The sequence below is a fragment of the Procambarus clarkii genome, chromosome 41 (assembly GCF_040958095.1).
Source record: "Procambarus clarkii isolate CNS0578487 chromosome 41, FALCON_Pclarkii_2.0, whole genome shotgun sequence".
Classification (NCBI taxonomy): domain Eukaryota; kingdom Metazoa; phylum Arthropoda; class Malacostraca; order Decapoda; family Cambaridae; genus Procambarus; species Procambarus clarkii.
The window spans coordinates 29,469,683-29,496,133 of NC_091190.1; the positions used below are offsets into that span (position 1 = coordinate 29,469,683).

The 26,451-nt window shown below is 45.3% G+C and overlaps 1 protein-coding gene across 1 annotated transcript in view; it reads right to left on the reverse strand.

The window, feature by feature from the left end:
* LOC123761007 (uncharacterized) overlaps positions 1 to 26,451 on the reverse strand; it is a 304,005-nt gene that overhangs the window by 106,927 nt on the left and 170,627 nt on the right. The window contains exon 4 of the mRNA XM_069339269.1: positions 4,024 to 4,256. Coding sequence (XP_069195370.1) covers positions 4,024 to 4,256 — 233 coding nt within the window. The remainder of the gene's footprint in view (positions 1 to 4,023; positions 4,257 to 26,451) is intronic.

Below are 26,451 nucleotides of genomic sequence, written 5' to 3' on the forward strand. Positions count from 1 at the left end.
CCCCCCCCCCTATCCACCAGCACAAACCCTTCCTTGCCCCTGCACAATGCCCATCATAAAACCCAAATCTTCCCTCTCCCTTTACCCCAAGTATCCCCTGCTTTCCCAGCCCCTGGTCATGTTCCTGCCCCAAACAGGACTAGGCGAGACCTAAGCCCCCCATCCCCTACTCCACCTCCCCCCAAACCTCTGTCAACTACACCGCAGGAGGGCGTGCCCTCTCCCCAAGCAATCCCAGCCCCTCACCCCCAGGACTTCTTTCTGCCCCAAGCTGGCCTGAGCAAAACCTAAGCCCTCCATCCCCCACTCCACCTCCCCCTGAACCCCTGGCAACTACCTCACAGGAGGAGTAGCCTACCCAAGTAGCAATGACCATGGAACAACTTCCTACACTCGTGGGGAGTGAGGGTGAAATTGGATATAAGAAAGTGAGCTTCAAGGTAATGTACTCAAACATTGATGGGATTACCAATAAAGCAAGTGAACTGCCAGAAAGGGCGCAAGAAGAAAACCCTGATGTAATAGGATTCACAGAAACAAAATTGTCAGGAGTCATAACAGATGCTTTGTTTCCAAAGGACTACTTTATAGTAAGGAAAGAGAGGGAAGGGAGAGGAGTTGGAGGAGTGGCCCTGCTGATAAGGAAGGACTGGAGTTTTGATGAGATGGAAATTCCGGACTGTGACGGGTTCAGAGATTACATAACTGGAACTATAACAATGAGTGGACCTAACATAAGTGTGGCAGTCATTTACAACCCTCCCCTAAAGGGCAGAAGACCCAGACAGGAGTTTGACAGGAACATTATGGCAACCAGTGATATAATAGAATGCCTGCAGGAATGGCTCAAGACTCTTAATCATGGGCGATTTCAACCATGGAAAGATAGACTGGGGACCCACATGGTGGTGCAGATACGTGGAGAGCTAAACTCTTGGAAGTGGCAACAAGGAACTTTCTGAGCCAGCATGTCAAGGAACCCACAAGAGTGAGAGGCAACGATGAACCAGCCTGACTCGACTTGATATTCACCCTGAATGAGTCAGAAATAAGGGAAGTCAAAGTTGAAGCCCCCATAGGAATGAGTGACCACAGTGTACTGACTTTTGAGTACTTAGTGGAGGTAGGGATAACCTATCCAAGGATGGGATCGTAGGCAAAAAGACTAAATTACCGATTAGGAAAATATGACGAGATCAGGAACTTCCTCAGGGAATACCAATAATACAGAACTTAAGAGACAAGAATGTGCAGGACATGATGGATTTTGTCACCCAGAAGTGCCTGGAAGCTGCAGACAGGTTTATCCCCGTCCAAAAGGAGAAAAACGAAAAACAACACAAAAAAAACCATGGTTCAACCAGAAATGCAAGGTAGTGAAGCAACAGAGTAAGCAACACTTGTGACGTCTCACCATTCTGAGACCTCACCCCTCACAGTGACTCGATGTCTTCTGTTGCTTAGGTACTCCCTCATCCAGTGGAGTACCTTCCTTTTTACTCCAGCCTTCATCTCCAGCTTTTTCACTAGCCTCTTGTGTGGTACTGTATCAAAGGCTTTCTGGCAATCCAAAAATATGCCGTCTGCCCCACCCCTCTCTTTTTTGCTTGTTTTTTGTTGCCTGGTCGTAGAATTGAATTAACCCTGTGAGTGTGTGTGTGTGTGTGTGTGTGTGTGTGTGTGTGAGTGTGTGTGTGTGTGTGTGTGTGTGAGTGTGTGTGTGTGTGTGTGTGTGTGTGTGTGTGTGTGTGTGTGTGTGTGTGGGGGGGGGGGGGGGGGAGGGGGTACTCGCCTATTTGTGCTTGCAGAAAGGCTGTCTGATTCCCAGGTACCTATTTACTGTTAGAAAACAGATGCATCAGGGTGAAAGAAACTCTGTCCATTTATTTCTGCTATCGACGGGAATTGATCCCCGGCCCTAGGATTACAAGTCCCCAGCGCTGTCCACTAAGCTGTCTGAGTACTCACCTATTTGTGCCTGCTGGATCGAGCATAGACTCTTGGATTGCGCCTTTCGAGCATCAGTTGTTTACAGCAATGACTCCGGTCCTATTTCCCTATTATATCTAGTTTTCAAATTTTGAATAGAGTTTGCTTCCACAACCTGTTCCATAAGTGCATTCCATTTTTCCACTATTCTCACACTAAAAGAAAACTTCCTAACATCTTTGTGATTCATCTGCTTTTCCAGCTTCCACCCATGTCCCATCGTTCTGTTACTATTCCGTGTTAACATTTCGTCTATTTTCACTCCGTCAATTCCCCTGAATATTTTATGCGTTCCTTCCTATCATATCCAGCCTCTCCCTTCTTTTTTCAAGTGTAGTAAGGCTTAGCTCCTTCAGGCGCTCTTCATATCCCATCCCTTGTAACTCTGGGACGAGCCTCGTTGCAAACTTCTCAACTTTTTCCAGTTTTCTTATGTGTTTCTACAGGTGGGTAGAGTATGCCATGATGGCGCAGCATACTCTAAGTCTGGTCTCATGTAGGCAGTGTAAAGCGCCCTAAATGCCTCCTTACTTAGGTTTTTGAATGATGTTCAACTTTTGCCAGTGTAGAGTACGCTGCTGTCGATATCCTATTTATATGTGCCTCAGGAGTTAGATTAGGTGTTACGTCCAAGCCCAGATTTCTTTCTCGAATCGTCACAGGTAGGCAGTTCCCCTTCATTGTGTACTGTCCCTTTAGTCTCCTGTCACCTAATCCCATTTTCAAATTTTAGATTTGCTGGTGTTGAGCTCCAGTATCCATTTCTCTGACCATCTCTGCAACCTGTTCAAATCTTCTTAGAGGATCCTACAGTCCTCATCTGTCACAACTCTTCTCATTAACTTTACATCATCCGCGAGCATCGACATGTAGGATTCTACTATTGTAAACATGTCATTAACGTATATTAGAAATAGAATTGGTTCCCGCACCGATCCTTGAGGTACTCCACTCGTTTCACCAATCCGACTTCTCGCCCCTTACTGTTACTCTCTGGCTCCTTCCTGTTAGGTAGTTCCTAACCTAGGTTAGGGCTTTTCCACTAACTCCCGCCTGCCTCTCAAGTTTTAATAGTAGTCTCATGTGCAGTATTCTCCATGCTCTTTTACTTTGCTGATTTGCTAGCCTACATCTCTGATTAAACCATGGGTTTAATCAGAGATGAGACCATCTGCATTTCGTTGTTTTCATTTTGGACTGGGACAAACTTGTTTGGTGCTTCCTTGCATTTCTGCATGATGTAGTTTATCATGTCTTGGGCTGTCTTTCCCATGAGCTTTGTTTCCCATGCTATATCTGTTAGGAATTTTCTTATCTCCTCATAGTTTCCGTTTTGGAATGCCAGCCTTTTGGTTTTCAATACCCCTCCTAGAGTTCAATAATCCTTTTTCAGCCAGATACTCAAACACAAGTGCACTGTGGTCGCTAATTCCTACAGCGACCCCAAAACTGATTTCCGTTATGTCGGAGTCTTTCAGAGTGAAGATAAGGTCGAGTCTCGCTGGTTCATTGTTTCCTCTCATCCTAGTGGGTTCCCTGACATGTTGGCTTAGAAGGTCCTCGTTGCCACCTTCACTAGTTTGGCTCTCCATGTATCCTCTCCTCCGTGCGGTTCCTTGTTCTCCCAGTCTATCCTTCAGTGATTGAAGTCCCCCATGATGAGCAGATGGGATCTATTTCTATAGGCAGCAGACGCTGCCTTCTCAATTATAGGGTTAACTGCCATGATGTTGTTGTCATACTCTTACCTTGGTTTTCTGTCATTTGGTGGAGGGTTATATATCACTGCTGCTACTTTTGGTCCTCCCATTGTCATGGTCCTGTCATGTAGTCTCTGAAGCCCTCGCAGCAAGGGATGACCATCTCCTTGAAACTACATTCCATTCTCTTTAGTAGGGCCACTCCACCTCCTCCCCTTCCTTCTCTCTCTTTCCTTAATATAGTGTAACTCAGTCAAGGCCCAGGACGGCTAGACCCAGGCCAAACTGAGACAGAAGAACAATGAGTGTCATCAACAAGTAACCGTACACTTACCAACAGCTTGGGAGGAATAGGGTCAGCCTGCAGGAGTTGGGTGATAGAGCCGGCATTGTTTGTGTATGCATGATGATTACCATGGTCACCCTGGTTATTGTGGGTGAGGTACCACACCTGACGGAGGGTGCCCGGGGGTAGGAGAGCTCTTGCAGAATCCACCTTCTCCAGGGCAGCCTCGTAAGTCAATACCCACTGTGCTCCACATTCCTTTATCGACCATGCCACTTCCTCTGTAGGGGGGGGAAAGCCATGCAGTCAGTTTACAGTACACACGCGCACGCACGCACACACATACACACATTTGCTGAGATACTTAAAAAGAGTCCAGATGTAATGGCCACAGTGAGGGAGGCAGCCATGAAACCGTTACCTCACAGGAAGCGACAAGGTGCACTAGCCAACTGCTGGAGAGGAAACGATCAGTGGTAGTAGCAGGCACTGAAGAACAGGAAGGCTCCAGTAAGATGGAATGCATTAGTAAAAACAATGAGGCAGTGCCAGGGATATACAGGGGTTGCAGATGAAAGTGGCTGGACCATGCATAGAGAAGGTTTTCAGGATAGGCTGGTACAACAAAGACAGAGATTGTCTGATAATGATAGTGTTTACAAACGAGCACGTAAAGGAAGCAATTCTAACAAGGGAGAGCCTCCTGTCCCATGTGGGAGGTAACAGGAAAGTATTCCTCCAGAGGAACATGAAGAGAGAGTAAAGGCAGCAGAAGCAAGGAGAAAACACACGGGGGAGAGGAGAGAACCAGGAAACCACAGACCCCAACTCAACAGCCCCGGAAGGAAGTGGGATAATCCCAAACAGCCACCCCAGAGGAGAGGACCACACCCACATCTTCCTCCCCATAGAAATTCCCACCTACAATGAACCCTCCCTGCCCTCATTCCAAGGCTCAGTCAACCCTCCCTCCTCCCTCACCCCTTACCCTCCCTGTCCCCTTTCCCCCTCACCCCTGTTTCCTCCCCTCTGTCACCCCATACCCTCACAATCCCCCCTCTCCCCTCACCCTGTTACCTTCTTGGTAATATTACCCCCCCTCCTTCCTCACAAAATATCCTCCCAGTCTCCTCCCCCACCCCATACCCTCCCTGTCCCCCCATTCCTTAACCCCCCCCTAGCCCTCAGCATCTGATAATACCCTGTTAACCATCTCACACGCTCGCTCCCCAACCACTGTTCTCCCTGCCGTCCCACCCCGGACTCCCCCTGCATTCCCCAACCCATAAATCTCCCTCCTCCCTCCACCACATGTTCCCTCTGCTCCCCCATCCCTAAGTGACCTCCAACACCAGACCCTCTCAACCACACCACTCCAGATCATTCCAGCCCCCATATACCAAAGCCTCCAAACCTGCTCACACCCCAGGTTCCCCTTCCTAGCTCCCCCAAGACACCCATTGCCCCCCCCCCTACTCCAAGGGAATCAACAGAAACTGAGAATGGATAGAAGAGAGTCAGCTTCAAGGTAATGTACTCAAACATAGACGGGATAACAAACAAGGCAAATGAACTTAGGGAAAGTGCACAAGAAGCAAACCCGGATGTAATTGGACTCACAGAAAGAAAACTCTAAGGAATAATAATGAATGCGGAGTTTCCCCAGGATTACACTGAAATAAGGAGAGAAAGGGAAGGAAGGGGAGGAGGTGGAGTGGCTCTACTGATGAGAAAGGAATTGTGTTTCGAGAAAATGATTATTCCTTGCTGTGAGGGGTTCAGAGACTTCATAACAGGAACCATAGCGATGGGAGGACCAAGAGTAGTAGTAGCAGGGATATATAACCCACCACCATATGACAGAAGACCCAGGCAAGAGTATGACAGGAACTACAAGGTGGATAACATTGAGAGAGCAATCACCAATACCGATCTCATCTGCTCATCATGGGGGACTTCAATCACGGAAGGATAGACTGTGAAAACAATGAACCACATGGAGGTGAGGAAACATGGGGAGCTAAACTACTGAAAGTGGAGACAAGGAGCGTTTTAAGTCAGCACGTTAGGGATACTACAAAAGTGAAAGGCAACGATAAACCAGTGAGACTCGACCTAGTATTCACTCTGAACGACTCCGACATAAGGGAAATTGGTTATGAAGCCCTAGTGGGAATGAGTGATCAGAGTGTACTGATGTTTGAGTACCTGGTCGAAGTAGGGTTACGGTACTCAAAGAAAGGCCCAGAGCAAAAAAGACCGGCATGTCGGAAAACCGGACACCATTTACTAATATTACAATACAATAGGCAGATAATATTGCTGCTGCCGTTGTATACACAAGTTAAAAAAAAAAAAAAAAAAAGTTAACCCATAAAAAATGTGGCTTGTAGTGGGATTTTCCGTCAATAGAAAACGGGATATCATTGCCACATAGTACTATAGATTCACCAGCTATTCTGTTGGGAATTATTCTTAAATACAGTAGTCTTTGGACTTATTACATCATAAAAACATCTCATTTGAATTAACTTAATTATTAGTATCATAAATAATGAGTAAAGGTGACCCTTCTACCACATATTGACATCTGAACAAAGTGAGCCGGGAGCGTCAGACGTGAAGGTGGTCAGCCATTGTTAAGACCATAGTGGCAGAGCAAATTAAGCTCCTATAATTCTCTTGGACGAAGTGTTATGGAGATCAAATTAGTGCTCTTCCATCAACGTCTTACCGAAACCCGTTTATCTAATCATTTCTGGCCGGTTAATGTTAAGTAGATATAGGGCGTACCGGTTAGGATGCCAATGAGCCACTAAATACAGGTAATTAAGCCTTGGTCCTTATCTTATAATATATAATGTTTCATCTGATATATCTGTCATATTTTAGGATTCCGGCTTTACAGCTAGTGCTCTTTGACAGGAACACGAAGAGGAAGCAAGAATTAATCTTGGTACATCAGGTACTTAGGTGATGGAAGCTATCCTCTCATGAGGATAATTTGGTGTCTACATCCTAGTTATACCTGGTGGACTAAGCCTACCATACAATAAGATAAGGCACCACCAATTTTATTAACTAATATATATAGTTTAATACTGTAGTTTGATTGGCTGCATATATATAAATTTAATATAAACCCCCCCTAATGTGTAAGGATCGATCTGTGAGAAATATTGCAGAAATACAGTCCGCTAAACATTATGCAAATTGCTATCGAAATATATAAATTAACGTAAATATAAATTTTATATAAATTCATATAAATTAAATAAATATTAATCTCACAGGTCAGTTCCCACACGGCATTCCGGAAGGGAAACTATATGAGGAGATAAGAAAATTTCTAACTTATGTAGCTTGGGGAAACAGAGCTCAGAGGAATGACGGCCCAAGACATGATTGACTACGTCATGCAGAAGTGTAAGGAGGCAACAGACAAGTTCGTCCCAGTCGAAAAGGAAAAAAATTAAATGGAGACAAGAACCCTTTCCTACAGCTTAATCAGAGCTATAAGAAAGCAAAGCAACGAAATATAAGGGCATGGATAAACTATAGAAATAAATGGACAAGAAAGAAGAGAGAAAGATACCACAGTCATGGGAATGAGTAGTACGTCAGGGTGAGATGAGAGAGAAAGAGAGAGAGAGAGAGCGAAAATATGAAAATGACATAGTAAGCAAATCATAAACTCAACCTAAATTGCTGCACAGCCACATCAGGAGAAAAACAACAATGAAGGAACAGGTAATGAAATTAAGGGTAGGGGCAGACAGATTAATTACAAACGACAGGGAGGTATGCGAAGAACTCAATAAGAATTTCCAGAAGGTCTTCACAGTAGAGCAAAGAGCAGTTTCAGAGATAAGAAAGGGAATATCAAACCAGACGCCACTAGAGGAGTTTGTGATTACCAGGGGAAGGTGAGGAAGCATCTGCTAGAATTGGATGTGACAAAGGCTATAGGCCCAGATGGAATCTCATCATGGATACTTAAGGAAGGAGCAGAAGTTCTATGCCTACCACCATCCATGGTGTACAAAAAATCACTGGTAACAGGTGAACTGCCAAGAATTTGGAAGATAATCAATGTAGTCCCATTATACAAGAGGGGTGATAGACAGGAGGCACTGAACTACAGGCCAGTGTTCCTAACTTGCATATCATGCAAGATGATGGAAAAGATTGTGAGAAAAAATCTAGTGGATCATCTGGAGCGAAAGAACTTTATAACACAACAGCAGCATGGGTTCAAGGATGGCATGTCCCGCCTCACAGGATTAATGGAATTCTACAAAAAAGCAACACAAATCAGGCAAGATGGAGAGGGCTGGGCAGACTGCATCTTTTTGGATTGCTAGAAAGCCTTTGACACAGTACCACATAAGAGACTAGTGCACAAGCTTGAGGTGCAGGCTGGAATGAAAGGGAAGGTACTCCACTGGATAAGGGAGTACCTAAGCAACAGACGACAGCTAGTCACTGTGAGGGGTGAGGTCTCAGATTGGCGAGGTGTCACAAGTGGAGTCCCCCAGAGTTAAATTCTTGGACCTATACTGTTGCTGATACATGTAAATGATCTCCCAGAGAGTATAGAATCGTTTCTCTCATTGTTTGCTGATGATGCAAAGAGTATGAAGAGGATTAAGACAGACGGAGATAATATAAGGCTACAAGATGACCTAGACAATCTGATTGATTGGTCCAATAAATGGCTACTAAAGTTTAACCCAAGTAAATGTAAGGTAATGAAACTAGGCAATGGAAACAGGAGGCCAGACCCAAGATACCGAATTGGAGAAGAAGTCCTTCATGAAACGGACAGAGAGAAAGACCTAGGAGTTGATACATAAAACCTGTCTCCTGAAGCCCAAATAACAAGAACAAAATTGGCTGCGTATGCGAGGCTGGCTAACATCAGAACAGCTATCAGGAACCTGTGCAAGGAATCATTCAGAACCTTGTACACCACATATGTAAGACCAATCCTGGAGTATGCACCCCCAGCATGGAGCCCGTACCTTGTCACGCATAAGAAGAAGCTGAAAAATGTTCAGAGGTATGCCACTAGGCTAGTCACAGAACTAAGAGGCATGAATTACGAAGAAAGGCTGCGAGAAATGCACCTCACAATACTGGAAGACAGAAGAGTAAGGGGAGACATGATGACTGTTACGAACCTTACCTCATGTGGAGGTTAGTTTCACTTATAAACTGTTGCTGGACACAGTGGACAATGTTTGACAAGAATATCCTGGCCGGGGAGGATTTACTGGGCGCAATTCCTTAACTGTAGCCTCTGTTTAACGCAACAGTAAAATGTGTACTTGGATGAAAAAACGATTCTTCGCGGCAGGGGATCGTATTCCAGGGACCATAGGATTAAGGACTTGCCCGAAACGCTACGCATACTAGTGGCTGCACAAGAATGTAACAACTCTTGTATATATCTCAAAAAAAAAAAAAAAAAAAAAAAAAAAAAAAAAAAAAAAAAAAAAAAAAAAAACTACAGGTGATATCTGGGAGGCCGCGAGTCACCAGTAATACTCCGCCATGCCATGTAGAACCTTCTCAGCTGGAGATTGTAAGGAATAATGTGAACTGTAATAGCCTAACTATGTTAGGGAAAAATAGACTCAATCAAAAAGCATGCATAGGGAATATGGTAAATAAAGTCAATAAAGGGTTTGGTTGGAAATGTAAAGAATAGTGTATAAAAGGGCGATGACGCAAGAGAGGTGGACGCCATCTTGACGTGCGGGGAGATGGATTCGTTGACGACCAGACCTTGCTTACTGAGGGTTTTTCTCTGGCCGTACAGTCAGATAAGCCAGCATTACCTGTTATCAGGGTTGCAAGATATGTGTGAGGGAATAAAAATTCCCTCAGCTAGTTTTTCTAGTTTTCTAGATTAGGCTAGAGTCGCTCTAGGACTCTAGACAAGAAGTTTTCAAACTACATGCACTTGTGTGGTGTTGGATGAAAGCTTATGCTAAGGACCATCGTTTAAGACTGGCCAGGAGTCTGTGACTGCTCTGTAGAGAGAGTTACAGAATTTATCCTCTTTTCTGGGAAAATGGGACTTGAGAGTGTGAGGTGCAGGTGGGTACTTCACCAGCCAACGGTTTTAGAGGTGGGGGGACAGAGAGGGTGAACGCCGCCTCCCCCACCCTGTGAGGTATGATGTCATACTCCTAGGCCTCCCCATCCTTATAACGTCACAGGACGCCTCATGGTAAAGACGTCTGTGATTCGTCTAGGCAACTCAGCCTCGTGGGGGTGTTTAGCCGTGAACGGCTGTAATTGGAAGCGGCACAAGAGGCTGTGCTGGCTTTGTTCTGATTGGTCAAGACAAGGTGGGGGGAAACGGGCATTTTGAGTTTCCCTGCCTCGCCAAATCGTGAGTCTGGAGAGGGCGAGCAAGCGGGCTGGATGTCCAGGAAGGTAGGAGTGGCGTGTCTGCCACCTCCACCCCCGTTATCGCTGTGTTATCTTCTTTACTCATCGCGCACGGTAATCCTGCCATCGTAGATCGTGTCGGGATCGAATTTGCATGATCTTGGGCCAAAGAGTAAGGAAAGAACTGTGTAAGACTAGCAGATAGTGCTCACCCATGAGGCACCTGGCAAGACTCGTGGTGTATCAGATGTGGTTGCTCACATCTGGTGTTATGTGTTATCCTGTCTATGTTAACGGACAATTGGTGGAATAGGGCAGGGCCTCCCAGGGTAATTGAGGTGAGATTACAGACCCCTGTTGGACTTTGAAATTCCACCTTGCCGTGGAATTGTGTCACCGGCCATTATCACACCCGGTGTACAAGCGAGCCTTGCTCGTGGTGTGATGTGGGTGTGAGTGAATCTGCCACCCACGTTTATGGGTGGCAGATGGAGCCCAGCATGTCTACTCATGTTGGCAGATGGAGCATCATGCTGGAGCCTGAGGCTCCAGCATGAGGTCTCGGGTATTCTGCGCCGCACCGGTCCGTGGCCAGACACCGTGGGACCACGTGATGGCCACACCCTGGCCACCCGCCTGTGGGCCACACCGGCCACCCCGCGCGCCACCCCATGCGCCAACCTCATCCTAGGTGGGGCGCTGCGACCGCCTCGCGCTACCTCGTGGCCACCCCTTAGGGCCACGCGGTGGCCACATGTCTTGGGCCACGCTTGGCCACATGCCCTGGTCACACCCTAGGGCCACACCTAGTCGATGCACGTGGGAGCGAGCTAGGTGTTCTTCTGCAAGTGAGGCTGTGACCGGGGAAATGAATATAATGTGAGTGATAATCGTGAGTACACATTATTTGTAATGTATGTAGTGTCTCTGGACTAATGTTAATTCCGGTAACAGCTGTGTTGTGCCATAGCGCCTGCCAGGCGAGTGAAGCAGCTGAGAGACAGCTGTTTGTACTGACGTCCAGGTGACTGTCTGTGAAGGTGTATGTTATACACAGAACCACACATGTAGATGTATATAGATATATTTTGTGTGTAGACTGACTCGCGTATGTAAACCGGTCAGTGTAGAGATTTACCATGTAAGTGATCGTTGATCTGTCGATTCAATATATATCGTTCAGAGTCAAGATAAATGCCATGTTGCCGCATGTTAATTATCATTGCAGAGGACGGCAGGCCAGTGTAGTAGGGTTGTCAGTGGACACCCTGAGGTCTGTATAATTATGTATAATTATCTCTAGTGATATAATTTATATATATATATGTGTAATTTTATGTTGTTGAGGATACATGATGGGTAAGTTACTTGATTTATGATCCTCAACAGCTTCCTCACACTTGCAGACAAGTAGACTTATCTTGAGGTTATCTTGAGATGATTTCGGGGCTTTTTAGTGTCCACGCGGCCCGGTCCTTGACCAGACCTCCACCCCCAGGAAGCAGCCCGTGACAGCTGACTAACACCCAGGTACCTATTTTACTGCTAGGTAACAGGGGCATAGGGTGAAAGAAACTCTGCCCAATGTTTCTCACCGGCGCCTGGGATCGAACCCAGGACCACAGGATCACAAGTCCAGCGTGCTGTCCGCTCGGCCGACTGGCTCCCGACTTCACTCCAGCACTAACACAGGGAACTACATTCTTCCTCATTCTGGGAGAATCAATGAAGTACAACCACCTCAGACGACAGTCGTGACTCAAGTGAGGTCACGACCTCCTGCTAGCGTCACTTCACGTCCCCAAAGAAGGGACATCTCATTTCATGTCACTTCTTACCAACGCACATCCTCTTCTAGTATACTGAGATTACTCACTGACGTTTATTCAATTATTTAATATATACATCTTTCCCTTGACCTCTCAATTTTAGGTCCGGAAAGCAGAATAACTCTCAGAAAGGTAGATTTGTTCCACCCAGGCTACATGGAATCATAACAGTAGCTAAATCTAAAACAACAACATATTGTGTATCGGACACAGTATTCAGTTATGTTCAGTTTCACATGAAATTATGTCTCAGAGAGGATGGTTAATGGGTGTTTTTAAATTTGAAGATAATGAAAGGCTTCATATTTGATCGAATCTGAATAAATATATTGTTGAGAATACTCACGAGTGTTAACTTGGCTACACCGACATATTGGTGTGTGATATCAAAGTAGTTAATAAATGGAATGCACTAGGAAGTGATGCGGTGGAGGCTGACTCCATACACAGTTTCAAATATAGGTATGATAGAGCCCAGTAGGCTGAAAAATCTGTATACCAGTTGATTGACGATTGAGAGGTGGGACCAAAGAGACAAAGCTCAACCCCCACAAGCACAACTAGGTGAGTACACATATAGCCCCGCACCTGTGCAAGGTAAGTCCACTACGGGCTCACTATAGCCTATGCTACTTGGAACTTTTTGTTCCAAGTTGCTGAATCTAAAATAACAACATACTGTATATCCACTCTCCCTCTGCCTCCATACATGTTGAATACAGCTTCGGTGAAACACGCCCGTTAGCAACATGCATAGCACTCAATACAAAATTAACTACTGACAGGTAATTTTGTAAATTATTTTCAAAGTGAAATAGAACAATAAAAGATACAGAAGATTCGTGTTAAAATTATAGATTTAATTCTTTCGGTTAGGTTCAGTTTCATATGAAATTATGTCTCAGAGAGAGTGATTAATGAGTGTTTTTTAATTTGAAGATAATGAAAGACCTCATATTTAATCGAATCTGAATAAATATATTGTTGAGAATTCTCATGGGTGTTAATATAAATTAATTAACTTGGCTACACCGACATATTGGTCTGTGCTATTAGTCTGTCATGTGTGGTCATTAGTAGTCCCACATACCTGCAGTATATGGTAAAAGTTAGTGTTTACTAACCCAGTCAGGACAGAAACATATTCACCTAGTTCCTTCTGATTGGTTTAGGTTAATACCCATGTCGTTTTTTTAATTTTGGTAGGGCCATACATATTTGGGAGCTATATATATTTGGTGGAAAGTTGGAGCAGCTCCCAGTGTCGGAACCAGTCAACGACCCTGCCACCGCCGCCGCCACCAGCCACCAGTATTTGTGTAGTTCCTGCTCTACTCCATCTCGCGGACCGGATGGCGGTACAGACAATAGAATGTTTGTTCAGGCACTCAACACACTTCTTTCTCTCATTGGATTGACAGCCATCATTGCACCAAATGACCTGCTCACTGTTCGTGCAACGGCTACTTCAACCCCAGCAATACCTGAGCCCACAGCAGACACTGGCAATGTTCCTGCTGACCTGGTTACTGACTTGCTAACTGAACCTTTTATTGCAAGAACCGAGGATCCGGATCTTGCATATGATCCTACAACTTCCACGTCTGAACACTTTGCCACTACTCACCGGCAACTGCCCGTTCACCAAAATCATGCTCGTCCTACGCTCCCGATGATTCCTGCTCTTCAACCGACTCAGACCCCTAAGTAGACATCGTCGAAATCTCCACCGCGACAAAACAAGACCAAGCAACCACCCCTTGAGTCCAAGGACCATGAAAACGAATATGGAAAAAAGTCGTGACACCTAGATATGAGGCGCCACAACTTCATCTGTTTCCATGAGTCATGGGAAGGCGACTTGAACCCGAAATCGGTACGTGGACATGTTCGTTCCACCACACGTAATCGGGAAACACTGAGATGTTGACACGTTGACAGATGTTGACACTAACTTGCATTCCATGCAAGATGATGAAAAAGATTGTGCGAAAAAAGCTAGGTTAACATCCGGAGCGGAAGAACTTTGTAATGCAACATCAGCATGGGTTCAGAGATGACAAATCATACCTAACAGGATTAATTGAGTTCTATGACCAGGCAACAAAAATCAGGCAAGAGAGAGAGGGCTGGGCAGACTGCATATTTCTGGACTGCCAGAAAGATTTTGACACAGTACCACATAAGAGACTATTGCACAAAATGGAGATGCAGGCAGGAGTGAAAGGGAAGGTACTCCACTGGATAAGAGAGTACCTAAGTAACAGGACACAGCGAGTCACCATGAGGGGTGAGGTCACGGAGTGGTAGGGAGTCACCAGTGGAGTCCCACAGGGCCTCGTAGCCTGGTGGAGGGGCCTCGTAGCCTGGTGGATAGCGCGCAAAACTCGTAATTCTGTGGCGCGGGTTCGATTCCCGCACGAGGCAGAAACAAATGGGCAAAGTTTCTTTCACCCTAAGTGCCCCTGTTACCTAGCAGTAAATAGGTACCTGGGAGTTAGTCAGCTGTCACGGGCTTCTTCCTGGGGTGTGTGTGTGTGGCATGGGGGAAAACAAAAAAGTAGTTAGTAAACAGTTGATTGACAGTTGAGAGGCGGGCCGAAAGAGCAAAGCTCAACCCCCGCAAAACACAACTAGTAAACACAGGAGTCAGTCCTTGGACCTATACTGTTTCTGATGTAAGTAAATGATCTCCCAGAAGGAATTGACTCGTTCCTCTCGATGTTTGCTGATGGTGTAAAAATTATGAGGAGGATTAGGACAGAGGAGGATAGTATGAGGCTACAAGATGACCAAGACAAACTGAAGGAATGGTCCGACAAATGGCTACGACAAATGGTTCAACCCAAGTAAATGTAAGGTAATGAAACTAGGAGTAGGAACTAGGAGGCCAGTCACTGGATACCGAATGAGAAATGAAGTCCTTCACGAAACAGACAGAGAGAAAGATCTGGGAGTTGATATCACGCCAAACCTGTCTCCCGAAGCCCACATCAAACAAATAACATCAGCGGCCTATGCGAGGCTGGCTAATATCAGAACTGCTTTCAGAAATCTGCCCGAAACGCTTTGCGTAATAGTGGCTTTAGGCATTGTATGTACTAGCTCTATCTATAAATCGATCAATCTTTGTAAAATCTCTTGAATGTATGTATCTTACCTAAATAAACATTTATTTATTTATTTATTCATTATTAGAAACCTGTGTAAGGAATCCTTCAGAACCTTGTATACCACATATGTAAAGCCAATCCTGGAGTATGCAACCCCAGCAAGGAGCCTGTATCTAGTCAAGTACAAGACGAAGCTGGAAAACGTTCAGAGGTATGCAACTAGGCTAGTCCCAGATCTAAGAGGCATGAGTTATGAGGACAGACTACGTGAACTGCACCTCACGTCATTGGAAGACAGAAGAGCTAGGGGAGACATGATCACCACATACAAAATTTTCAGGGGAATTGACAGGGTTATCTTGAGGTTATTTTGAGATGATTTCGGGGCTTTAGTGTCCCCACGGCCCGGTCAAGGGAGGACAAGGATGGATTATTTAACATGGGTGGCACACTCACAAAGGGACACAGGTGGAAGCTGAGTACCCAAATGAGCCACAGAGACATTAGAAAGAACTTTTTCGGTGTCAGAGTAGTTAGTAAATGAAATGCACTAGGAAGTGATGTGGGGGAGGCTGACTCCATACACAGTTTCAAATATAGATATGACAGAGCTCAGTAGGCTCAGGAATCTGTACATCAGTTGATTGTCGGTTGAGAGGCGGGACCAAAGAGCCAGAGCTCAACCCCCGCAAGCACAATTAGGTGAGTATGTTAGACGTGGAATTTCAACCAGAATACATCCGGAAGAGGGTCAAACCACACCCTTATAGAATACCAACATGACTAGGGAGCTTACGCCCAACGCCCAAACGAAGCTAGCAAAACTTCCTTACCACCATGCCTTCAGTTGCCCACTCCACCAACCAAAAATGTTATTCACCATCAACACTACCGCAAATCAACGACTTCCAATCCAGGGTGGACAGGCCACTGAACTCTTTATCCTGCGCGTTTTCCCTCTTCATCCTTTATTTCCATAATTTGGTCCGGCTCTGGTTACCGTGGGGTCAGGACCTGTTGCCTGGTCTCTCCGATAGTTGGTGGAAGTTTGCCGATCTGGCCACCAGGGGGCCCCTGCGTGTCTACCTGACCTGCCAGTTGTTGCCTGGAGTTGCATGAGGGAGGGTACTGCTTGGCGTGTCGGCGCCATGGGGACCCACCTTCCCCCTGTTCGCTGGACGGAAACCGTTGGATTTTAGTTTTCAGGCCGTGCTTCATACCTTGCTCTTGAGGTTGTGTTGTTGGACATGTTAGGTGTTCGTGTGGCCGAGGTGTATGGGCTCCAGCTCCTGACGACCCACCGAGCACTAGTGAAGTTTAACTCCACGGTGGTGTATATGGAGTTCGTAGCCTGCTATGATGGCCGAACATTGACCCTCCCTGGGTCAATGCCATTTCCATTTCCTCCCTGGGTCAATCTCCGCCATTTCCGACAGCTGCTGCTCAATTACCTACGTGGCCTAGCATGGTGTGCCCTTCGAGTTTTCGGAGGGCCTGATTCGGAGATACTTAGGCCAATATGGTACGGTGGTATCCCTACGTATGAACTCCGTCTCTTCCGGAAGGTGGTGCGGGGTCTCCTGTGGTAGACAGACTCTCGCCTTGAGACTCAAGTCCCTGATTCCTTCCACAGTTACCTTGCTAGGGTACACTCTGCGGGCATTCTATGCAGGGCATCCATGTTCCTGTTTTCGTTGTGGCCTTGAGGGGCATCTGGCAGCCGATTGCACTGGGGTCGCGGCTGCACCTGTTAATCTGTTCGAGTATGAGTATTTTTCCCCATTGGTGGTGCAGGACCTGTCACCTCGTGATGGAGTGGGTGGGGAGTTTCCCCTGCCACCTGCTGACCCGGTGGTGGTTCTACATTCCATGGCTGCTGGCCCGGCATGTGTGGATGGTGGTGCACACGACGAGGTGGTGGTATGTGCAGCTCCCCCCACCCCCCGGTGGGGGGGGTGGGGGGAGCCTCAGGGAGCCTCAGGGAACCTCAGGGAGCCGGTCGGCCGAGCGGACAGCACGCTGGACTTGTGATCCTGTGGTCCTGGGTTCGATCCCAGGCACCGGCGAGAAACAATGGGCAGAGTTTCTTTCACCCTATGCCCCTGTTACCTAGCAGTAAAATAGGTACCTGGGTGTTAGTCAGCTGTCACGGGCTGCTTCCTGGGGGTGGAGGCCTGGTCGAGGACCGGGCCGCGGGGACACTAAAACCCCGAAATCATCTCAAGATAACCTCAAGATAACCCCCCTCGCAGTTTGTCTCTTTACTTTCAACGGCTTCTGCACCTGTTTCCACCTCTGCGCCTCTGTCGCCTTCGACGTCCCTGCAGGTTCCCTCACCTGTGTTGTTCCCTTCCCCGGCCGCACCTGTTCCTTCTCCTTGTCTCCTCTGTGGGTGGCGGTCTCGTCCCCTGTGTCGTTGAGGCTGACATTCTGTAGGGTCGTGCTCCCTGATTGTGGGGCGGCCTGCCGCCGGCTCCTCTTGGGTGCGTCCTGCAGGGGGTGACAGCTCCAAAGACCAGCAGCCTGTCCCGCTGTGAGGATGCGGCGAGTGTTGATATTTCTTCTGCGAGCTGTTCCTCTGTGGAGTGCGAGGATGGTGCAACTGGTGCTGGTGTGGTTCTGGTGGATGGTGTGGGCTCTGGTGTGGCTCCTGTTGTTGGGGTGGGGGCCGGTGTGAGGGCCTGTGACTCTTGATTCGGGTGCGTCGCCCACGTCAGATGGTTCCGGTTCCTTGTGGGGGTGGTTTCCCCTTGCGAGGTTGAGAGTGGGCGTGGCGATCTGGTGGTGGTGGTGAAAAAAACTGCTCGCTCTGAGGGTTCCATATCCCCTCCCCCGTCTCTTGTTTCGTCAGTGGAAGTTTTGCTGCCCCCACACGTCTCTGGGCGTTTCTTCTGTGTCTCCTGCTTTGTCGGAGGTGGTGTTGCCGCCTCGGCAGCCTCCACCCGCTGTTCCGGTATCTCCTGCTTCCTCGGCGGTGGTGTTCCTGCCTCATCTGACTAGTTCTTTGTCTTTGGTGTCCTCCGGTTGGGGGCGAACGCTTCCGCTGGATTTGGTGGTCCCTGAGTATATGACGCACCCACAGCATCGTGAGAGCCGTTCCCCTACCGAACAGGAGTATTTGATATGGGAGGCTTATAAGCGAAAGTATGCATCGTGGAAGTTCCCTGAGAGATATCCACCAATTTGATTACTGTGTGTTGTGGTGTTGTTTGCGCATGTGTGCGTGGTTGTAGGGTGGGGTTGCATGTTTCTGTCTGGGTGGGGTGGGTTTTGTTTTCCGGTTCCTGCGTGATACGGTTTTTTGTTTATGGGTTTGCTTGTGTGGGGTTTGCGTGTGTGTCTGTCCGTGTCTTTCTGTATATGTTCTGTGTGGTTGGGTGTGGTTTTATACTTCCGGCTGTGTGTGTCTTATGCGTGGCTGGTTGTACTGTTGTGCTGCTGTATTGGTGTGTTTGGTGTGGTGATAGTTTATATTATGTACTTGTGTCCTTACGGCCTTCTGGTCGTTTGCATGTGTTTTTTGTACTTTTTGTTTGTTTTTGTACTTGCGGTTCCCTGTGTGGTTCTGTTCTCTGTTATTACTGCTTTGTGTTTCTTGTCCTGGTTATGTTTCCTGTTCTGATTTTTGTTTTGTATTATGTGCCCGTGTTGGGGTTTGTTGTATGCTTTGTATCATATGTATTTAACTTTTGATTCTTCTAGTGTTTATGTTCTTTACATGTTTTATTACTGCATTCTGTGCATCCTGTGTGTTCTCTTATTTTTATTTGTATGTGGTTTAATGTTTGTACATTGGGGTTTCTTTTATAAATAAAAAAACTTACCAAACCCGGTGGTCATGAAATCAAACCATATTTGGTGCTTTCATATTGGTCCAGGGCTAAACCGAAGTGATGTTTTTTCAATGGTTTTGATCTTTTTAAATGTATTGTTTTCTAATTGGTTCAGATCTTTATCCGTGTATTGTTGTGACGTTGGATCCGGTGAGTACCATGTCGTGTAGTCTGACTAATTTCAGCCTGTCCTCTAAACAAAGACCCAAAAGTGATTCCATGCACCCACCAAACCCCCCTGTTTATGAATTAAAATCGGTTTACACATGACTAACAACTGATTTCGCTCGAACACTTCCGGAAAAAGTGCTTCATTGACGAATTTTGTTCGAACCAAAATGCTGTAAATGATTCACCCACCACCAAATTTTAGAAAATTCCTGTTTGAATGACCAGCATTAAAATTTATGAATGCATCTGTGGGGTCACCACTGGATGGAATGGACTTGTATCGAGGACGGGTTGCTAATTTAGGCTCGCCCACCATGACTCGTTTCACTGCACCTTGTCTATCACAGCAGATAAGCCTGAACCATTTGAGGCCTGTTCATGTACTGTCCATGTTGCTCTTTTTTATTAGTTCCTGATTAGGTTTGGAACGAGTTTGACCAATTACTACCCCTAAGATGATGAAACCTGCTCTACAGTAATGTGTTTGGTAGATTTCTACTCACTATTCTCTGTTGCTGGGGGACAGAAAGCCTGTTAGTCATAAAGCGGTCCCCTGACCAACTACTAGCTTTCTACAGGATTCAATCCATAACAGTTGCTTAACTCCCGAGTACCTATTAAGTGTTAGAACACATGCATCAAATGTTATGAAACATATCCAAACTGGCTGGAAGTTTACTTGAGTCCAATCAACTGGTGTTGGAGGCAAACTTAATAGCGGGATTTTAATTATTTATTTTAGTTATCATTATTTATTTCTTTATTAAATGTTACATTTATTTTTATATTAAATTATTTCTTTAGAGAGCAGACTATAGTTTCAATTTTATCCCACTAGTAACCTCCTTCACAAACTTGGGGGTAATTTCTATATGTTCTACCAAATCAAAACTAATTTATTTATAAATTTGTTACTACGGGCATGTAGTGCGTGGCTGTAGGGTGGGGTTGCATGTTTCTGTCTGGGTGGGGTGGGTTTTGTTTTCCGGTTCCTGCGTGATACGGTTTTTTGTTTATGGGTTTGTTTGTGTGGGGTTTCCGTGTGTGTCTGTCCGTGTCTTTCTGTATATGTTCTGTGTGGTTGGGTGTGGTTTTATACTTCCGGCTGTGTGTGTCTTATGCGTGGCTGGTTGTACTGCTGTGCTGCTGTATTGGTGTGTTTGGTGTGGTGATAGTTTATATTATGTACTTGCTTTTTTATTTCAGGAAATGGACAAGTTGTATAATGCAGCCTGGTTAACAAGCAATAGAAACGTTCGGATCACGTAAACTCAGTCTCCTCTTTGACCTTGTGGATATCCGTCGGTGAATGAAAAACCGGTTAAGTTGCTGCTAATATCTCATGCCGTCACAATTTCACCTGCCGGAATGTTACATTATAAACAATGAAAAACAACATCTATATAACAGATATGGGAATAGAAGCGTTATATTAATGTTGGATGCTTACCTGTTCTGGGAGGTTCGTCCTTCGTCATAACCAGCTCAACATTTCATAAAATTAAATGGCCAGATAATAATTATAAAGTAGTGGAACCGGGAACCAGGAACTTCCCAATAACTTGGTGAAATCGCTGAGAAGAATGGCTCAAAGATATATCAGAAATATCGAGTATTTGTAGAATTAAACAGTGTGCGTCTCATGGGAAGTCAACCCTGATGGCATCTTCTTTCTCTGTACAATACCTTGAGGTTATCTTGAAATGATTTCGGGGCTTTAGTGTCCCCGCGGCCCGGTCCTCGACCTCCACCCCCAGGAAGCAGCCCGTGACAGCTGACTAACACCCAGGTACCTATTTTACTGCTAGGTAACAGGGGCATAGGGTGAAAGAAACTCTGCCCATTGTTTCTCGCCGGCGCCTGGGATCGAACCCAGGACCACAGGATCACAAGTCCAGCGTGCTGTCCGCTCGGCCGACCGGCTCCCTCCTTCTTCTCCTCCTTCCCTCCCGCTCCCGACGTGTCCAGAACGGTTCGGTTTTTATTTCAGGAAGAGTTGGTTTATTTAATATATTTGTCTTCAGATAATTCTGTTTATCACAGGAAAAAGTTTTTTATTATTCAAGTCCACAGTCTGTTGCTTTTAAGATTATTTATTAATATTATTAGTGGGGGGGAATTTAATTTTGATGACGGCAATGTAACTCTCATTTTCTAATAGAGACGCCACAAACACAATTTTCTTAGTATGGTTAACTAAGGTATTTGATGATAATAATATTAACTATTTATTTAACATATACCAACAACTCTTTTTCTTGCATATTGTGTTTAGGATAAATAAATGATGTCGAAAATTTCTAACAACTGTGAACCGACTACAATAACCGCTGCACCACAGCTTATAATTATATTCTCGAAACCTCTCCAAGTGTGAAGTCATTGGTTTGCAGGAGCCATGTGAGTTGAGCTTGTTTTAGCTTGTGTGTGTGTCAAGTGTAAGAGGGAATATTTTTATCAGATATTTTTATCTTATCTCAATCAATAGCAACTTCGTGAGTGGACAGCGAGTGTTTACCTGAGAGTGCCTTAGTGAGTGTGTTTGATAACACCTGAACTATTTTAATGTATTATCAGTGGTCAGCACAGTTGCCTCGCAACAGATAGGTACTGGGTTCGATCCCAAATTTGGAAAAAATGTTTATACGTCTCCTTACACCTGATCCCTACTTTCACTTAACAGTAAATGGGAAACCGGGAGTTCGGCGACTGTTGTGCATCCCGGGGAAGGTTAGTCGGTAGCATAGGATGACCACGTTATAACTAACAACCTTTCTGTCTCAGACAATTATAAACCAAACCCTGTCCCCAGCAATACGTACACATACATATAAACATATTAGAAGTAAGTTTGCACAAGAGTATGTATACATTTATCATTTCCACTTTTCATAGTCCCTGAACATATTGGTACAACCAGTCATCTAACAAATAACGTCGCTTTTCGCTCGTCTGCGCTACGGCCAAAAATTGTCATACTAGAAAATGCAAATTCATTTTCCAAAAGAAATGGACCCAAAACAGCACGTTTGGGTCCTCAGGTAGGTTAGGAGAGCAGGACGTTCTCCGAAGGCTTCAAAACGTCATGAAAACTGTTCATTTAGTGTCCCCTCCTAACCTAACAGACGAAGCCAGAGGACTCGAAACACAAAACGTGACAGTACGTCACTTTCGCGTGCCGTTTCCATTTTCTAGGATGGCAGTTATTATCCTTAGTGCACATTCGAGCGAAAAACAACGTTATTTGTAAGAGAACGGGTTGGGCAGAGAGGAGAGATGCATCATTCTCAACTCATCTGACAATGAGAGTGAAATGGAGCGTTTATCAGCTTCAAGTGATAACCCGAAAACCATTCCGAGCCATGTGACCTTGAAATTATGACTCTTCCGTCAGTGAAGTTGACAAGTTGTCCTCCTCTGCTCCTCTGTGTCAGCCTGCAATCGTCGGCCACGGTGTCAGGGGACATATTTTCCCTGCTCTCTCGTGCACTGAATTAAGTACGAAATTGCATAGTGCACCAGTGATGTGCACCAATACCGCCTGCAACGTTACTAAAGTCACGCCTACATCTTGCTATCTTTCCGTGTGCCGTGCGTAAGAATCCGGTAATCGGAAAGGGGCTTGTATCGAGCCGTGTGAACTTGTCATCTAGCCGCGTAATTGTGGGACGCCATCTTAGAGGAACTGGACTGAGTGAGGCGTTAATTATCGGGCTACAAAAGTGACATCCGCCGTCGATCGTATCTGTGCTTGAAGATACTGCTGTGAGACGTGCCAGAAAAGGTTTCAGTGTTATGAGAGAAACCTTAAATGTTATAATTCTGAGGAACAGTGAAGGACTCCTTCTCGGGTCTCGTGTACCGTGTAACACCGTGTAGCGTCGTATCCTGGGGTACCGTGTCAAGTGGAAGGGGCGTGGTACTGCATCCCTGCTGTTGTGCGCAACCTTGGCTGCCTGTGCCGGTGTGTCTGCGCCATCCTGGTCTCTGTGTGTGTGTAGAGCTAACTCCGTGGTCTAGGACCCTGTGCTCCACCTGACCACATGTAGGAAGTGAGGACGCCTACGTCATCATCCAGCAGCAGCAGTGGGAGTGTGATTGACGTGTATGTATGAGTGAAAGAGGAGCCCCACATGATTGATGTAAGTACACTGTTTCCGTTTGGGTAATAAAACTCTGAAGCTGGGTTCGCCCCCAGTGTTTCGTCTGTCCTCTGTCCCTGGGACCACCTGGGGAGGTGAATGGGAATTGGAGACGTGTGAGTCTACCCTGTTTGTCATCAAGTTGAGGTTGGGCCCAACTGTGATTTATGACGTGTGTGAAGACACCTTGTGACACATTCAGAGGTAGAGTAAAGTGAGTTATTTACTTCTATTCTTTTCTATGTGCCGTGTATGTATTCGCTGTAATTTGATTCCCTTTTTCAGCAGTGAAAAGTGGAAACAGGGAGATTTCCCTTGGTTATATATTTTACTGTTGTGTTGTGGTAAAGTGTGAATTATTGGTGGATAATTTACTGGGGGAAGTCATTTACAAGTTTTGCCGTGAGTGGCAAGGATGTACTGTGTTGTACTGTGATGTACTGTGTTGTACCGTGTGTAAACCGTAGACAAGTTTGACCTTGGTGGAAGGCGTTGTGTACTGTGAAGGATTCCGTGAGAATTAAAGTCAGTTAACGTCACCAGGGGTCACGATTTACTTAACGAGGTCACTTGTTCGTTGAACATTGTTGTGATTAACATAGAGATGTGTAAAGGCAACAGTCACAGTGAAGTTCACGCAGTGGAGGAATTGTCAAGTGAAGACTAACGTAGTGTTAACGATTTAACGAGCTGTCGTTAATTGAGTGATTAACGTAAGGGGTTGATGGTCTGTTATGATCGGAGTCAATTGCGCTGTAATTAAGCTTCCGTAATTCGTTGGACTGATCAGCTCTGTCTGCGGACAGAGAGATTAAGCACTTGTAGCTAATTAAAGATAATTTGTAATCGCCACTTAGTGAATTCACCAGGTGTTGATGTTGTTGTTTACACGGAGTATTGGAACATTGTGTGTGGTACAGTAGTCTACCCTCGTTAAGGTAATCTTGTCGTAAGACCTGAAGTGAACTGTCAGTTGAGAGACAGTAGGCTTTGTCAATACTCGTCTGAATTAATAGGCTGTTGTATTCAGTAATTAATTGGGAATTACTCACCGAATGCTTGACTTTCAAGTTGATGTAATTAATTGATTTACGAGTTATTGATGCCATTTAAGGGCCGTTGAGACACGTGTGTGTTAACGTAATTGTTTAAATTCAATTAGAGTAACTTTTGTTTTGATTGTCCTGAGAGACAAGTGTTACCGTAAGATTTTTTTTATAAGGGGTTATCATTCTTGGATTAACTGCCTTGTTACTTGGTACCTCGTTGAGGGCAGCGAGCGCCAGTCAAGTTTTTGTGATTATAGTATTGATCACCGTGAAGCCGTGACAATATTGATTGCAAGCTTGCGTCACCAGTGGGCACCACTTTGTTCAGTTAGTGTCATTGTTCAGTCAGCGACGACGGGATAAGGAGACCGTGGGTCCGTCAGGCTGTTGATTAGCTGTACTTTAATGTGCCACTGGAGTGACAGTAAAGTAACGTAAATTCACTGTGTAGTAGTTTTAGTTGTTGTTTTTGTGAATAAATTGTTGTGTTATAGAAACGGTCGTTTACGTCAAACCTTCCAATATTACTGCCCCACATTTCATGTTCTGCAACGCTTTGCCTGCTTATGTTCATATTAAGTCTGTATCTAAAGCTCGAGTCCATTGCACAGCACCACACTTCTATAAATAAGAAGTGAGAATCCGTCGGCTACCCTTTATTAGTTGTCAACTAGGAGGAGCCAGCGACCTAAGTGACAGGTGTTACCCGTGTGGTTTCGCCTGGCGGTTTGCTCCCGCGGTCCTATGATCTTAGGCTTTAAGATTAAATATCTGCCACTGGCAGCTCTTGCTGTTTAAGGTCTGCCTCTCTTGCGAGGTAGTTGCGATTAACGTAACATCAATAGGACTTAATTCTTTTGATAACCTGTCAAAGAAAAAAAATCTCACACACGGGACCTGTGCACTCTGTACCTTCACAATTGTAATTAAAAGCTTTATTCGGGGCAACTCATTCAAATAGTTTAAGCTATGGCAATGCTGAACACAATCAGAATTAAAAAAACTGGAACTAATAATTATTATATAAGTTTCTCATTTTTAATAAAACAAAGTAAATTATGTAAGATTTCTAATCTATTCTCTACATTTCAACGTACAATGTTGCTGCCATTCTTTTCCCATTATTTACTCATAATCATAAGTGTTATAGAAACAGACATGCAGCCTCACCTTTCGATAGCAAGCCTTAATTTACAATTTTTTTCTGGAAAGTCACCTGCCAGTAGGTCCACAATTACTGTTGAAGAACATGAACGAACAACTGAGCATCAGTGCCCTATCGTCCTGACCTTTCTCTTACAGCCTCCAGTGTGAGACTGTGAGAGAGCATGCTGACCTTTTCATGATCACTGACCTTAGATCACTGTAGTACTGCCGCGTTATCTGACCATACCACTTTTTCTTCAGAGTGGATATTACTTGAAGTTTTGGTCTGATAGTAAGCTATCCTTACTCCTAGCAGTAGGGCAGTTAACTCCAGTTTTGCCAATGACCGTTTCTTTAAGGATGCTACTCCTGGTTTTTGATGTGAGCAAATATGCTTGCTCATTAATTACTAAGTAAGCTACAGTGCCGTGACCCCTTCCTTAAACATATCAGAGCACATGTATCTTAATTGGTTGATTTACTGGTGTAGTGTTTCGAGGGAACTTGACATACCCCGGATACTTAGATCCTTTACTAACCCTTGCTATTTTTCTTGTAAGGCAGGTGTTAGTGGATCATCCCAACCTATCTTCTCTTGCCATCATTCCTGCATTATCAACTTCTCATTAATTAAAATTGGACTTAATAGTACTAAGGGGTCGCAAGGTTTGCTGACTTGTTATAATAGTTTCCTCATTGTTAGGTTTGTGGTTTCTGTGTTCACCGATTTTATAGTTGTTTGATCAGACGTTGTTTCTCATTCGACTCCCAATACTTTTATCTATTGAGGA